This window comes from Cervus elaphus, chromosome 2, assembly GCF_910594005.1.
Source record: "Cervus elaphus chromosome 2, mCerEla1.1, whole genome shotgun sequence".
Classification (NCBI taxonomy): domain Eukaryota; kingdom Metazoa; phylum Chordata; class Mammalia; order Artiodactyla; family Cervidae; genus Cervus; species Cervus elaphus.
In genome coordinates, this window is record NC_057816.1 from 37,916,347 (window position 1) to 37,933,896 (window position 17,550).

The 17,550-nt window shown below is 41.2% G+C and overlaps 1 protein-coding gene across 31 annotated transcripts in view; it reads right to left on the bottom strand.

Moving 5' to 3' along the window:
• Positions 1–17,550, bottom strand: part of DLG2 (discs large MAGUK scaffold protein 2) — a 2,231,561-nt gene that overhangs the window by 462,746 nt on the left and 1,751,265 nt on the right. For all 31 annotated transcript variants that reach the window (XM_043918879.1, XM_043918871.1, XM_043918860.1 and 28 more), the window contains one exon: positions 7,758–7,826. In XM_043918879.1, the coding sequence (XP_043774814.1) occupies positions 7,758–7,826 (69 nt within the window). The remainder of the gene's footprint in view (positions 1–7,757; positions 7,827–17,550) is intronic.

Here is a 17,550-nt window from a genome sequence, read left to right on the forward strand (position 1 = left end):
TACTGGAGTGGGTTGCCATTTGCTTCTCCAGGGGATCTTCCGGACCCAGGGGGTGAACTTGCGTCTTCTGCACTGCAGGTGGGTTCTTAACCACTGAGCCACCTGGGAAGCCCCAGCTAGTACTTATTACAGAGAGGTGGTGAGTTCTATGCTTTTCTCCCTTTGGCGGAATAGGAAGTTCATGCTTATAGATGGGATGTGTCCTGTTTAAGATTAACAGTAGATGGCAGAAAGGTCGGGATTCAAAAACTACTTCTTTGATTCCAGAGCCAGTTCTTTCCCATGATTGCAAAGAACAGAATATTTTTCATAGTGCATTATTAACGAGAGAGAAACAAACTGCTTTATACCAGTTGAAACAATGGGACCTAGTCGAGGATACCATTTCCTGTTTTTGAGAAATGGAGGTCTCAAAAACCTTACCTTACCTGTTACGACGTCAGGGTAAGGCCTGCACATTTTTTGGCTTCATCTTGACAGAGGATTAGTGTTAGCGATTGCATTTATCACAGAGGCCATTTCACTCAAGTGGAAAACAGTGCAAAATGCTAAAGAATACTGATTGGCAGCTGCTAATAAGCTTTTGTGAACAAGAAGAAAGAAAGAAAAGGTTTGGAAACAGCTCTAGCAGGAAATGCCATTGTTCAGCATAGCTTGAAGGAAGGCTTCTCTGTGTAAAGACTAAACCGTGGAATGATAGCCACCCTGCGTGCTGCTAAAGGAGGTCTGTTTAAGGAACTAGGAGGGTGAGGTGGAGGCCAGTGGTAAGCTCAGCCCCAACACCCTCACCTCTACCACAAATAACACCTTAGCCTGTACGTGGCCATGCCAGATGATGGGCTATTCATTCTACTTAGACTTCTAGGCACAGAGTCGGTTCTACTTCTTTATCATTTTTTATCCTAGGAAATTCTTCACTATGTCTAGCTTAGTCTGAAGGTAGCTTATAAATGGTGTGACCACTGATTTCCAACTCAATAAAGCCTTTTTCATGCCACATTATAGGAAATGGAGTTGTAGAGTGAAGCCAAATTAGATTTCAAATCTAGGCTTGCTATTTTCTATGTAAGGGTCTTTGGGAAAATTACTTAATGTCTCTGAGGATCATTTTTTAGAAAAAAAAAAAAGATGCCTATTTCTTAAGACTGTTAGGAAATAAAATCAGATAAGATAGGTGGGTGGCTGGAAGGATGGATGGATAGATAGCCTGGCACCTAATAAGTACTCAATGAATGTTAGTTTCTTTTCTTTTCCCTTGAAGCAATACCATGGATTTATACTACTTTTATTCCCAATAAATTACACATTTTGAATATGATCTCATTAAGCACCTGAAGAAGGTTTCTTCTTCAAAGAGTCCTAATCCTGTCAGTGTTTGCTTGATAAAATGCTGTCCCATCCCTTTGTTAACTCTGGATGTCTTTTCTTGGTCCTTTCTACATATCCAATTTAACCTGTAGAATTCAAAACCAATCATAGTTCTCTGGAGGATGCGACAGCCAACTGAGTTTTGTGGAAGCGTTTTTCTAAAGCATGGTACTTTCTAGAAGGAGAGTAGTAGAGAGGGTACAATCACAAGCCTGCATAAACTCACCCTGCAGGTTCTGACTGATGGATGTTCTCACGTCCAACTGGAGAATAGTCACAGACCGCAAAGGCTAGTTCCTCTCATGTGTTTAAGTAGTCCCTTTGCTTTAACTTTTTAAGAAATATATATATACCAGTAATGTAAGAACATTCCTTATTCTGGTCCTAAATTATTCTTTTGGACCTGAGAAGAAGCTGATAAGTAGAAAAAGCTTAGGTTGTTCTTTCCTTGTTTAATAAGCATATAAATATAATCTTGGTAATCAAGGTACTTTTAATATGTATATTAACTCAGCAACGAGGCAAGCTCAGAGTGGTTTGAATTGCTTCCACAAATGATTATTATGTATATATAAATATGCCTCTCCAGAATATAGCAAAGATACCAATGACTGACTTTTAATAAAGCCTTATTTGATATAGATGAGAAACTCTCATGCCTTATTGATTTACATTATGTGTAACAATAACAGCAACAACTACTATAGAAAATACACATATAATGCTAGTACTAATATAAAAATTAAACATATATGTAATTTTAATTCTTAAAAGAACTGGATAAGGAAATATCATCAGTATTTCTATTTTATATATTAGGAAACTGAGGCACAAAGAAACCAAGTAACTTCTGTCACATAGCTAGTGAATTCCTTAACCTGGATTTGAACACTGAGAGTCTGGTGAGGATCCATGATCTAGACCATCTTGTATATTATTATAGAACCAAATGCTATGAAGTATTTATTGAGAACTTCTGTCTTTTTTTTTAAAAAAGAAATAGAACAAATATCACAATAAATATAGTAGTTTATTACTGAGAAAAGTTACTTGGTTCTTTCAGAGCTAAGTTTCTATTTAGTGAAACACTACTATCTCTGTGTTTTTAAAAAAAATTTGTTGGAGTATAGTTAATTTACAATGTAGTGTTAGTAGCAGCAGCAGTGTTAGTTTTAGGTGTAAAGTGAAACAGTTTTTTATATATATTCTTTTTCAGATTCTCTTCCTATATAGGTTATTACAGAATATTGGGTGGACTTCCCTGTGCTATACAGTAGGTCCTTATTAGTTATCTATTTTACATGTAGTAGTATGTACATGTTAATCCCAATCTGCTAATACTTCCTCCCATGTTTCCCCCCTGGTAAACATAAGTTTGATTTCTAGATCTGTGAGTCAGTTTATGCTTTGTAAATAAGTTCATTTGTATAATTTTTTTTACTAGATTCCATATATAAGTGATATTATATGATACTTGTATTCCTCTGACTTATTTCACTTATATGATAATCTCTAGTCTATCCATTTTGCTGCCAATGGCTTTATTTCATTCTTTTTTATGGCTGAGTTATATATTCCATTATATATATATGTGTGTGTGTGTGTTAAATGTGACCACATCTTCTTTATCCATTCATCTGTCTTGGCTATTGTCAATAGTGCTGCAGTATATACTGAGGTGCATGTGTCTTTTCAAATGATGGTTTTCTCTGGATGTAGGCCCAGCAGTTGGATTGCTGGATCATATGGTAGTTCTATAGTTAGTTCTTTAAGGACCCTCCATACTGTTCTCCATAATGGCTGTATCAATTTACCTTCCCACAAAAAGTGTAGGAGAGTTCCCTTTTCTCCATACTCCTTCCAGCATTTATTGTTTGTGCATTTTTTGATGATGGCAATTCTGACTGGTGTGAGGTGATACCTCATTGTAGTGTTGATGTGCATTTCTCTAATAGTGATGCTGAGCATTTTTTCATGGGCTTTTTGGCTCTCTATACATTGTATTTGAAGAAATGTCTATTGATTAATAGATTTTCTCTCCATTTTTTGATGGGGTTGTTTGTTGATATCGAGGTGCATGAGCTGTTGATATATTTTGGAGATTAATCCCTTGTTGGTCACATCATTTGCAAATCTTTTCTCCCATTCTGTGGGTTGTCTTTTTGACTTGTTGATGGTTTCCCTTTGATGTGCAAAAGCTTTTAAGTTTAATGTATTTTTGTTTTCGTTTTCACTATTCTAGGGGATGGATCAAAAAAGGTATTGCTGTGATTTGTGTTCTGCCTATGTTGTCCTCTAGGAGTTTTACAGTATCCCATCTTACATTTAGGTCTTTAAACCACTCTGAGTTTATTTGTACTTGTATGGAGGTATTGCTTGTGCTGGGTCCCGGTATATGTGAAACCTGGTGTGTGCCCTCCAAGAGTCTCTGCTTCTCTCAGCCCTGTGGTGCTCCCACACCCAGGACCTGCCTGCCTTCAAAGCCAAATGCTCTGAGGGTTCTTCCTCCGAATGCCTGGCCCACAGGCTGTCTTGGAGTGCTATTTTTATGTGGGAATGTCCCTGTGTAGCTTGTGTGGGCTTAATATTTTTTGCTGGTGAAGTCAAAGTGTTAAGTTGTGTCCGACTCTTGCGACCCCATGGACTGTATAGCCTGGCAGCCTCCTCTGTCCATGGGATTTTCCAGGCGAGAATACTGACGTGGGTTGCCATTTCCTTCTCCAGGGGATCTTCCCGACCCGGGGCTCAAACCTGGGTCTCCTGTGTTGCAGGCAGATTCTTTAGTTTCTCAGCCATTTTTGTTGGTGAAAGTGAAGTGAAGTCGATCAGTCGTGTCCGAGTCTTTGCGACCCCATTGACTGTAGCCTACCAGGCTCCTCTGTCCATGGGATTTTCCAGGCGAGAATGCTGGAGTGGGTTGCCATTTCCTTCTCCAGGGGATCTTCCCAACCCAGGGATTGAACCCAGGTCTCCCGCATTGTAGGCAGACGCTTTACCGTCTGAGCCACCCGGGAAGTCCATTTTGCTGGCAGGGCTGTAAAATATGGATGTCTGCCATATGTATGCAGACATCCTTTCCTCCAGGTATGCTGGGCGTCGTTCCCTTGATAGGTCGTCTGGCTGACGGGAGGTGACCTGAGCCTGCACTGCATACTGAGTGGGCCTCCCCTTGCTCTGAGGTTGTCACTGCCCGGTCAGGGTCAGGGTCCGCTCCCTAGTGGTTGGAGAAGGGACCCCGAGATCTGTTTCTGAGCTGAGTTTCTGATCTGCGACAAGCGGCAGATGGGATTGGAGCACAGCCGCTGGGAGAGAAGGCGCTGAGCTTTCCTCCTCGTGCGGTTCACCTATGAGTGTGCTCTGCTGTGTCACTGTTCACCCACTGTGTGGGCTCACACACTGCGTGGCTGCTGGACCTGCTCTTAGCCCCACCTTAACCACAGCTATGGCTGTGACTAGCCCTCGCTTCTCTCAGGCATTGTTCTCACCAGGCTACCAGCTTCGAGTCACGGAAGTCAGGTCCCAGGACTGCAGTGGCTCTGCAGGACTGCCCCAGGAGCTATGGAGGCAGCTCAGACGGTGGCCTGGCCCCATCTCTACGTGTGTGTGCCCGCAAAGCCCACAGTTTCGAACGCTAGACTCCTCTCAGTGGTGGCAGCTCTTGTTCATTCATTTGGTTGGCAGGGGCTGAGTTTACAAAGCCAGCGGGGCTGGTGCTGGGGGCGGTGGGGAGGTGGATAGGTGTAGATCCAAGGTCCCCACCGCCGAGAGGAGAGAGTTCAGCCTTCGCTCCTTAGTTGCACAGGCCCGGGGAGGCTGGGGCGGGCGTGTGGGGAAGCGGGCGGCAAGGGCGGCCCAGGTTTCTTCCACAAACATGCCCTGTCTTGGAGCCCCTTACGCCCGTCCCTTCATCCCTTCAGGCTGTCTCTTTGCAGCTGACAGCAGTCTCCTCCCCATGCCCACCCTCCAAACCCCGGGTTCCAGCACCCGGCCTCCATCCACACCAGCACACACCAATCTCAGGCTGGGAGGCGCAGGGCTGTGACACAGACCGTCCACGCGGGGCTCATTCTGTCCTGCCTGGTTTCTGAGCTCTCCTCTGAGCCCCTGAAACTCCCCTCTGTCCCAGCTGATCTCCCCACCAGAAAGAGGGGGTTCCCCAGGCTCAGGACCCTCTCCTCCTTCCCCCACAGGGGTGCCGGTCCCTTCCCCTTTCCTCTTTGCTTTCTTTTGTCCTGCCTGGTTGCATGGGGATTTTCTTATCCTCTTAGGTGTCTGAGGTCCTCAGCTAGTGTTCAGCACGTGCTCTGTGAGAACTGTCCCGTTCCCAATGTACCTGTGGGGAGAGGTGAACTCCACATGCTACTATTGCACTATTGTGACCCCTCACCCCTCCTATCTGTTTTATTCTTCTTTTTCAATAGAGGAGGTAGAATGGTTGATGTTCTTTACCATCAAACATAGAGGCAGAGGAGAAAGAGGTATTTTTTCGATGGGAAGGCAGTTGGTCTTATAGAGGTCACATTCCTTTCACTCATGTTCCTATGGGTTTGGGGTGATGCAGTGGATTTTTTGTTAGCTAGAGGCAAGAAAGGGCACCCCATAAAAAAGTGTTTCTAAAATTTATGTTTTTCCAGGAAGGGAGGTCAACATCTCCCTCCCAAGTCTATGTCCACTTATGGACTTTGCTGATGTGGAGAAGATGAGAAAGTTGGGCAAGGAGAAAGGCGGCAAGGACTAACCCAGGGTAAGTTCCACCTGAAGGGGAGGAAAGATGGGTGCTGCTCATGTCTGCACGCCTCGCAGTTGAAGCTGCTGAGGACAGATGAGAAAGGGCGATTGTATACTTTTGAGGAGGGACTGGCGCTGCTTGGGCAAAGTGGTGAATGCGTCAGAAGGCTACAGTGCGCTGCTTCCGGGAGTCTGAAGATGACGGAGGTCCTAGAGGACCACATCTTGGGTGGGGGTTTGCTCAGTTTTCTTTGCATTGGTGCAGGTTTGGTTCTCCACCCATCCAGGCTACATCACTAGTGATCACTAACAGAAAGGAGATAGCCACGGGAGAACAGTAAGAAAGCACTATTTCTCATATTTTAAAAAAGACTTGGAAAATTTTATTTGAGCCAAATGAGGGTAGCATCTCAGAAAGCTCTGAGAGCTGAAGTACCCATAAGCAGTCCAGACACAGTTATAGAAGTTTTTTTTTTTGAGACAGAGGGCTGTACATTAAATGACATATTATTTAAAAAATTTTTTTATTGCAGTATAGTTGTTTTACAGTGTTGTTAGTTTCTACTGTACAGCAAAGTGAATGAGCTATACTTATAAGAAATGCCATTTTTCCATTTTTTGAACCTCATAACTACCAGAGAAGTAATCTAAGAGAAAGGAAGGTCTAGAGGGTGGTATGAAAGAGAGCAGATGACTCCTTTATCAACTCCAGAGCACTTTGGTGGACCCCAAGTCTTAATTATTTTGGAAAGAGAGACAGAGATTTGACTAAAACATGAGATTTCAAAATGGAGAGAACTAATGCAGTTAGAGGTTTGAACTAAAATGCCATTAAGGAAGCCTACTTGTCACTGGGAAATAGGATGGAACAAAGCATAGATGCTAATAGGTATTGGAAAAATAGAATGATTTCATTTTTATACAGTAACCAGCTAAAGGTTCTCAATTAAACCAGTCATGATTATAAAGCCAGTGGAGGGAAATATTAGCCCCCTTTTCTTAGCCCCTTCAGCTTCTGTCTGATGTGGGAATTTAGAAATGCAAAATACCAAGTCCTCTATATGTAAGCCAGGCCAGCCAACATTGCCACTCCCATCTCCTGCCTTGCACGCCCTGTGCCACAGAACTCAATCACTCCAGTGGCCTTTGACCACCTCACCTCATAGGTGTTCATGGTTTTTCATGTGCTCTTTCTCCTGTAGCATGTGCCCTTCCTTTAAATGTCTGTTAGGCCAATATCCACAGATGCTTCAGTTCTTAGCTTGAGAGTTAGGGCTTCTCTGAAACCATCCTGACCTGTTTCCCCCTCCCTCTCTGTTACCCATTCTCAGTCAAATATCCTTTCTGGATCCTTCCTTAATCCCTCATATGTATGTCCTGTGTGATGCTTATACCATATACAGGTAGCTATCTATATTTCTGTCACTCTTAATAGGTAATGATCCCTCTGAAGGAAAAGAAGAGCTCTTACTTATTGTAGTACTTTGCTCAGTGGTTGGCATATAACAAAAGCATTAGAGATATTTGCTAACAGAAAGGAAAAAATGGGAGCAAAGTGGGGAGGGAGGGTGGAAGGAGGGAAAGAAAAAGGAATTTATGCTCAAAGTGATGAGGGTGCAGAGTTTGGCTTAAAAGAAGATTCTATATTATTCTTATCTTACCCTTCCAGGGAGATGGCCCGTTGGAGAGTCACTGAAGGCTGGCGGGTTGCAGTGCTGTGTTGGGAATGACTGCAAGAAAAGAAAGACAAAACGAATACAGGTCATTCATTTAAAATATCTTTGCACATTCTAATCAGGCCTGTGGTCAAAAAAAGAATCAATCTTAGAAGAAACACAGGAGAGATTAAATAACTGTTCTTCACTGATAAATAGAATCATTCACCAAAATAAAACACTCTACCAGGTAAGGGGTTAATTTTTCTTTATCATTTGATGTCAACATATTTTCAAAAAGCAAGCTTCAAATGAAGGGTAACTGTGAAAAGAAACATTTGGAAAAGGTAATTATTTTCCCCTTGGAATAAGACCACGTAGAGCATAGAAACAAATTTCATTATGATGCAGTATGATATATTTCTAAAAAATGCACATTTTTTCCTAACAAAACTTTAAACAGAGCAAATTTGAAAATTGGAGTAGTATTTAATTAGTACAAATTTATTAGTTTAAATTTGCAATAATAAAAATAATTCAGCTATTGAGTGAACATAAAAGCTTGAAAAATGGGATTTTCAGTTGCATATTGATGTTAGAATTTAATGTAATTTCGTATTTATTTTGGTTGCGTGATAATAAGGTAAGACTGATTTTATAGATAAGTAGTTGTAGTAGACATTATAGTGTATAACATTTATTGAGCGTCTATTGGCTGAATTACTTTTCTAAGTATATTTTTTACATCCTTTATTTCTTACAACTCTGTGAGGTATGTACTGTCCCATTTGACAGATGAGGAAATTAAAGTACAGGGTGCTTAGGAACTTGCCCAAAGTCACGTGGTAAATACCTGTGCTTGAAGTGGCAACTAAACTGATGCTAGTGCCTTTCTTCTTAACGATCATATCACTTTCCAAAGGGTAACAATTTTTTTGTTTTAAAGATTTTTGCCTTATTAAGAACACTCTTCAGTTAGATACAGAGATGCACAGTTACAATTAACAGCAAAAAGGAATGCATTGTGAGTTTCCTTTGTGTTAAAGTATATGATAAAATGTATTTCAATCTGTAATTTTAGTTTGTAGTATTTAAAAATTATTTGTAACAGTTATGTATACATTATACATATAGTCTATGAAGGTATGTATACTTTAATGTATATATATATATGTAGAGTGAAACTTGGGAGAAGGCAATGGCACCCCACTCCAGTACTCTTGCCTGGAAAATCCCATGGACGGAGGAGCCTGGTGGGCTGCAGTCCATGGGGTCTCTAAGAGTCAGACATGACTGAGCGACTTGACTTTCACTTTTCACTGTCATGCATTGCAGAAGGAAATGGCAACTCACTCCAGTGTTCTTGCCTGGAGAATCCCAGGGACAGGGGAGCCTGGTGGGCTGCCGTCTATGGGGTCGCACAGAGTCGGACATGACTGAAGCGACTTAGCAGCAGCAGAGTGAAACTTGAGTGAAATATTTGTAGAACACGAGGTGTCTTCATACTGTTCTAAGACTTCTTAGCACATACTCTGAATACACTGCCACTGTCACAGAGACCCATGCTATATAGGTTGCAGATTTTTATTCAAAACTTTCATCATCATGGGTGAGAAGAGGTATCTCTGATGACTATTTAACTGTGACACGGGTAATATTTATCTGAGGTTGAGGGAGCAGAATGTGTGACAACAGCTAAAATCTAGAGAACGGTTTTCTTCAAGTTAAGGCTTCTGTCCTTTGTTTCCTGACATCCCTCAGTGCTGAGCACAGTCACGGCACTAAATGAGTTTTGACTGAGTGACTGAAAGGAAGCACAGAATTCAGGGGCCGGACCACGTAGCCAGACTGCCTGAGTTCAAATCCCAGCTCTGTCATATAGACGACTGGGACCTGGACTGAGCTTCTTAAAGTTCTCTGTAATAGTACATTCCTCATAGGGTAGTTATAAGGGTTCAATAAGCATAGTTTTTAGGACAGTGCCTGTTACATGGTAAAAGCTACATAAGTATTTATTAAATAAACCAATATGATTTAGCAGAGTGTCTACTCTGAGCTGTTTCATACTAAATAAGCATAACTATTTAGATCACTTCAGTTAGCCATAAAGTCAATGCCACAAGGTAGAGATTTGTGAGTATACCCTAACTTTGATGGGCAATATAAAATTAAAATGTAAACATAACATTATAAAATTAATAGAAATCATCCATAACAATCAGATGAGGAAAAAGAGAGAAAGGTATCCAAATTGGAAGGGAAGAAGGAAAATTGTCATCATATGCAGATAATGATACTATAGAGAGAAAATAAGGTGCCACCAAAAACTACGAGAGCTCATCAATGAATTCAGTGAAGTCACAGGATACAAAGTTAATATACAGAAATCAGTTGCATTTCTTTCTACTAATAATAAATACCAGAAAGGTGAAGTAAAAAAAAAAAACAACAACTCAGGAATGAACCTGACCAAGGAGATGAGACTTACAAGCTGAAAACTAAAAAGTGCTGATAATGTAAACTGAAGATAATTAAAAGAAACCCACATTGTTAAAATGGCCAAACTACCCATAGCAAACTATAGATTTAATGTGAGCCTTATCAAAATACCCTAAAATTTATATGGAACCAGAAAAGACCTAGAATTGCCAAAGTAATCCTGAGTAAAAAGAAAAAAGCTGGATGCCTAACTCTCCTAGACTGCAGACAATACTACAAAGCTACAGTAGTAAAAACAGTACAATATTGAACAAAAACAGACATATGGGTCAATGGAACAGAATAGAAAGCCCAGAAATAAACCCATGCACTTATGGTCAAAATTAATCTACGACAAAGGAGGGAAGAACACAAGTATGGAAAAGAGTCTCTTCAATAAGTGGTTCTGGGTAAACTGAACAGTTACAGGCAAAGAAAATTTAGAGCATCCTCTAATATCATATATAAAAATAAACCCCAAACAGATTAAAGAACTAAAATAAGACTGGATCTATAAAACTCTCAGAAATCAGACAAAACATTCTCTGACGTAAATTGTAGCAATGTTTCCTGAGGCAATAGAAATAAAAGTGAAAATGAAAGGAACCTAAATTGAACTTACTGTGGCTGAAGGGCAGGGCCAGACAAAATGTGGTTCACTGCAGAAAGGAGTGGCAAACCACTTCGGTATTCTTGCATTGAGGACCCCATAGAAATAATGAAAAAGTAAAGAGAGATGACACTGGAAATGAGACCCCCAGGTTGGTAGGTGTCCAATATGCTCCTAGGGAAGAACGGAGAAACAGCTCCATAAAGAATTAAGAGGCTGGGCTAAAGCAGAAACATCGCCCAGTTGTGGATGTGTCTGGTGGTGAAAGTCTGATGCTGTAAAGAACAATACTGTATAAGAACCTGGAATGTATGGTCCAAGAATCAAGGTAAATTGGAAGTGGTCAAACAGGAGATGGCAAGAGTGAACATGGACATTTTAGGAATCAGTGAACTAAAATGGACCAGAATGGGTGAATTTAATGCAGATGACCGTTACATCCACTGCTGTGGGCAAGAATCCCTTAGAAGAAATGGAGTAGCCCTCATAGTCAACAGAGTCTGAAATGCAGTACTTGCGTGCAATCTAAAAAACAAAACAATGATCTCAGTTCATTTGCAAGGCAAACCAGTATCACAGTAATCCAAGTCTATGCCCCAAACACTAGTGCTGAACAGTTCTAGGATGACCTACAAGACTTTCTAGAACTAACACCAAAAAAAGATCTCTTCCATCATAGGGAACTGGAATGCAAAAGTAGGAAGTCAGGAGCTACCTGGAGTAACAGGCAAATTTGGCCTTGGAGTACAGAATGAAGCAGGGCAAAGGCTAACAGAGTTTTGCCAAGAGAACTCACTGGTCATAGCAAACACCCTCTTCCAACAACACAAGAGGTGACTCTACACATGGACATCACCAGATGGTCAATGCCAGAATCAGACTGATTATATTTTTTGCAGCCAAAGATGGAGAAGCTCTATACAGTCAGCAAAAACAAGACCAGGAGCTGACTGTGGCTCAGATCATGAACTCCTTATTGCCAAATTCAGACTTAAATTGAAGAAAGCAGGGAAAACCACTAGGTCATTCAGATATGACCTAAAAGAAATCCCTTACAATTATACAGTGACAACAGCTACCACTTCTTTAGAATTTACTGTATCTAAGACGTTTTGAGTTGAACTACATCAAATCCCTTGCAGTGAAAGCGACATACAGATTCAAGGGATTAGATCTGAATGACAGGGTGCTTGAAGAACTATCAGTGGAGGTTTGAAACATTGTACAGGAGGTGGTGATCAAAATCATCTCCAAGAAAAAGAAATGCAAAAAGGCAAAATGGTCATCTGGGGAGGCCTTACAAATAGCTGAGAAAAGAGAAGTGAAAGGCAAAGGAGAAAAGGAAAGATATACACATGTGAATGCAGGGTTCCAAAGAATAGCAAGGAGAGATAAGAAAGCCTTCTTAAGTGATCAATGCAAAGAAATAGAGGAAAACAATAGCATGGGAAAGACTAGAGATCTCTTCAAGAAAATTAGAGACACCAAGGGAACATTTCATGCAAAGATGGGCACAATAAAGGACAAAAATGGTATGGAAATAACAGACGCAGAAGATATTCAGAAGAGGTGGCAAGCATACACAGACAACTATTCAAAAAGATCTTCATGACCCAGATAATCATGATGATGTGATCACTCACCTAGAGCTAGACATCTTGGAGTGTGAAGTCAAGTAGACCTTAGGAAGTATCTCTATGGACAGAGCTAGTGGAGGTGATGGGATTCCAGCTGAGCTAACTCAAATCCTAAAAGATGATGCTGTGAAACTGCTGCACTCAATATGCCAGCAAATGTGGAAAACCCAGCAGTGGCCATAGGACTGGAAAAGGTCAGTTTTCATTCCATTCCCAAAAGAAAGGCAATGCCAAAGAATGCTCAAACTACTGCACAATTGCACTCATCCCACATGCTACCAAATAATGCTCAAAATTCTCCAAGCCAGGCTTCAACAGTATGTGAACCATGAACTTCCAGATGTTCAAGCTGGATTTAGAAAAGGCAGAGGAATCAGATATCAAATTTCCAACATCCATTGGCTCATCAAAAAGTGAGAAAGTTCCAGAAAAATATCTACTTCTGCTTTGTTGACTATTCCAAAGTCTTTGACTGTGTGGATCACTACAAACTGTGGAAAATTCTTCAAGAGATGGGAATACCAGACCACCTGATCTGACTCCTGAGAAATCTGTATGCAGGTCAGGAAGCAAGAGTTCGAACTGGACATGGAACAACAGACTGGTTCCAAATTGGAAAGGAACATGTCAAGGCTGTATATGGTCACCCTGCTTATTTACTATCTATGCAGAGTACATCATGGGAAATACTGGGGTGGATGAAGCACAAGCTGGCCTCAAGACTGCTGTGAGAAATATCAATAACCTTAGATATGCAGATGATACCATTTTAATGGCAGAAAGCAGAAAGGAACTAAAGAGCCCCTTGATGGAGGTGAAAGAGGAGAGTGAAAAGGTTGGCTTAAAAAATCCTTCAAAAAATTAAAATCATGGCATCTGGCCCCATCTCTTCATGGCAAATAGATGGGAAAACAATGGAAACAGTGACAGCCTTTTTCTGGGGTCGGGGAGGGGCTCCAAAATCACTGCAGATTTTGACTGCAGCCATGAAATTAAAAGACACTTGCTCCTTGGAAGAAGAGCTATGACCAACCTAGGCAGCATATTAAAAAGGAGAGACATTACTTTGCTGACAATGGTCTGTATAGTCAAAGCTATGCTGGCAAACATTGAAGGCGGGAGAAGGGGACGACAGAGGATGAGATGATTGGATATTATCACTGATTCGATGGACATGAGTTTGCGCAAACTCCAGGAGTTGGTGATGGACAGGCAGGCCTGGCGTGCTGCAGTCTATGGGGTCACAAAGAGTTGGGACATGACTGAGCGACTGAACTGAATCTGAATGGTTTTTCCAGTAGTCATATATGAATGTGAGAGTTGGACCATAAAGAATGCTGAGTGCTGAAGAATTGACTCTTTTGAATTGTGGTGCTAGAGAAGACTCCTGAGAGTCCTTTGGACTGCAAGGAGGTCAAACCACTTAATCCTAAAGGAAATCAACCCTGAATCATTGGAAGGACTGGTGCTAAAGTTGAAGCTCCAATACTTTGGCCACATGATGAAAAGTGTGGACTTAAAAGACCCTGATGCTGGGAAAGATAGGATAGGAGAAGAGGGCAACAGAGGATGAGATGGTTGGACGGCTTCACTGACTCAATGGACATGAGTTTGAGCAAACTCAGGGCAATAGTGACGGACAGGGAAGCCTGGTGTGCTGTGTAGTTCATGGGGTTGCAAAGTGTCAGACATGACTTGGTGACTGAACAACAACAAATCAAACTTATAAGGTTTTGCCTGGCAAAGGACACAAGATGAAAAGACAACCTGTGTCACAGGAGAGTATTTGCAAAGGACGTGACCCACAAGGGATTAACTTCCATACTATACAGACAGCTCATACAACTCAATAGCAGGAAAAAAAGAAGACAATCAAAAAACCACAATTACGAATGCTAAGACATGGAAGCAACCTAAATATCCATCGACGGAGACATGAGTAAAGATGATATGGTACATTTATACAATGTAATATTACTCAGCCATTAAAAAGAAGGAAATAGTGTTATTTCCAGCAATATAGATCTAGAGATTGTCATACTGCATGAAATATGTCAAAGACAAAAGTCATATATCACTTATATGCAGATTCTAAAAAGAAATGACACAAATCAACTATTTACAAAACAGAAATAGTCTCACAGACTTAGAGAAATTGTTACCATGGGGGAAATGTGGGGGGAAGAAGGGATAGTTATGGAGTTTGGGACTGACATGTATACACTACTACATTTAAAATGAATAACCAACAAGGACTTAACTCTATAGCAGAGGGAATTCTGTTCAATATTGTGTAACAGCCCTGAGCACTTGTCTCATGCATCCAACCTGGGCTGGCGATCTATTTCACACTTGATAATATACATGTTTCAGTGCTAGGAGGGGGGATCAGGATGGGGAACACATATAAATCCATGGCTGATTCATGTCAATGTATGGCAAAACCCACTACAATATTGTAAAGTAATTAGCCTCCAACTAATAAAAATAAATGAAAAAAAATATTGTGTAACAAAGGGGAAAAAACAAAAAATAGATACATGTATATGTATAACTGAATTACTTTGTTATACACCTGAAACTATCAGAACATTGTTAGTCAACTATACTCCAATATAAAAAGTCAAAAAAAGGGAGCAAATTACCTAAATAGACATGTCTCCAAAGAACACACATAAATGGCCAACAGGCACAGGAAAAGATGCTCAGCATCATTAATTATTAGAGAAATGCAAGTCCAAACAACAATGAGGTGTCACCTCACACCAATCAGAATGGCCATCATCAAAAAGTCTACAAATAACAAAGGCTGGTGAAGATGTTGAGAAAAGGAAACCCTGTTACACTGTTGGTGAAAATGTAAACTGGTACAGTCACTATGGAGAACAATATGGAGGTTCTTTTAAAAACTAAAAACAAACAAAAAAACTAAAAAGTTACAGTATGATCTAGCAATCCCACTTCTGGGCATACATTCAGCGAGAACTCTAGTTCAAAAATGTACATGCACCCCAATGTTCATAGCAGCACTACAGTAGCCAAGACATGGAAGCACCCTACATGTCCATCAGCAGATGAAAGGATAAAGAAGATGTGGTGTGTACACATAATAGTATTACTTATCCATAAAAAAGGATGAAATAATGCTCTTCACAGCAACATGGGAAGACCTAGAGATTATCATACTAAAAATGAAGTTAATCAGGGAGGGAAAAATAAATATGATACCATTTACATGTGGAATCTAAAAAATGATACAAATGGACTTATTTACAAAACAGAAACAGATTCACAGAAATTAAAAACAAACTTATAGTTTCCAAAGGGAAAAAGAGGCAGAAGGCGTAAACTAGGACTGTGGGATTAGCAGATATAAACTACTATACCTAAAATAGGTAAATAATAAGGTCCTACTATATTACACATTCAATCCCAAAGAAAAGCAGTGCCAAAGAATGTTCAAACTACTGCACAATTGCACTCATTTCACATGCTAACAAGGTCATGCTCAAAATCCTCCAAGCTATATTTCAGCAGTATGTGACCTGAGAACTTCCAGATGTACAAGCTGGATTTTGAAAAGGCAGAGGAACCAGAGATCAACTTGCCAACATCTGTTGGATCATAGAAAAAACAAGGGGATTTCAGAAAAACATCTACTGCTTCATTGATTATGCTAAAGCCTTTGATTGTGTGGATCACAACAAACTGTGGAAAATTCTTCAAAACATGGGAATACCAGACCATCTGACCTGCCTCCTGAGAAACCTGTATGCAGGTCAAGGAGCAACAGTTAGAACTGGACATGGAACAACAGACTGGTTCAAAATTGGAAAAGGAGTTTGTCAAGGCTATATATTGTCACCTAGTTTACTTACCTTCTATGCAGAGTACATCATATGAAATGCCAGGCTGGATGAATCACAAGCTGGATTTAAGATTTTTGGGAGAAATATCAACAACCTCAGATATGCAGATGATACTATTTTGTGTGAATTTGCAAAATGGTGGCATAGAAGGATGTGTGCTCATCTCCTGCGAGAACTCCAAAATCGCAACTAGTTGCTGAACAACCATTGACAGGAGAATGTTGGATCCCACCAAAAAAAGATAACCCAATGTCCAAGGGCAAAGGAGAAGCCCCAACAACAATGTAGGAGGGGCTCAATCGTGTTTAAAATCAAACCTCATATAGGGTTATCGTTACCATCTTTCTAAATTCCATATATATGCATTAGTATACTGTATTGGTCTTTATCTTTCTGGCTTACTTCACTCTGTATAACCATGGCTGATTCATGTCAATGTATGACAAAAACCACTATAATATTGTAAAGTAATTAGCCTCCAACTAATGAAAATAAATGGAAAAAAAAAATCAAACCTTAGAGATGCTCGGAGGGAGCAAACAAAGCCCTACGCACAACAGGACCGAGGGAGAGGAACCAGGGATTCAACAAGAGATAGCCAGACCTGCCTGTGAGTGTCTGTGTGTCCCCTGCAGAGGCAGGGGTCAGCCGCGGGACAGGGGCCCTGGCTCCAGCAGTCCTGGAAGTCATGGCGGGTGGCTCAAGTCCTCGTGGAGGAGGGCGCCGTCAGCCCCACTATAGAGCCACCGACCAGACGACCCACAAACTGGAGAATAGTTATACCAAAGCGTTTCCACATTGTTGCCGAAGTTCTAGGACCCACAACAGGTCTCCCAACCTGGGGATCTGGCAAAGGGCCCGAGAACCCCCAGGAAATTTGACTTTGAAGGGCAGTGGGATTTGATTCCAGAACTCCCACAGGGCTGGGGAAAGAGAGGCTCCTGGAGGGCACAAACAGAACCATGTGCATACCAGGTCCCGGGAGATAGAAGCAGTGACCCCGCAAGAGACTGAACCCGACTTGCGAGTGTTTGGGAGTCTCTGGTGCAGGCTTGGGTCGACAGTGGTCTGCTTCGGGGTCAGGGACACTGACTGCACCAGTCCCGGGAGGCACGACATGCTGGCCTGAGTCCTTTTGGAGGAGGTCCCTGTTACCCCATCATAGTTTGACTTTAGGCCAAACTACAGGGAAGGAACACAGCCCC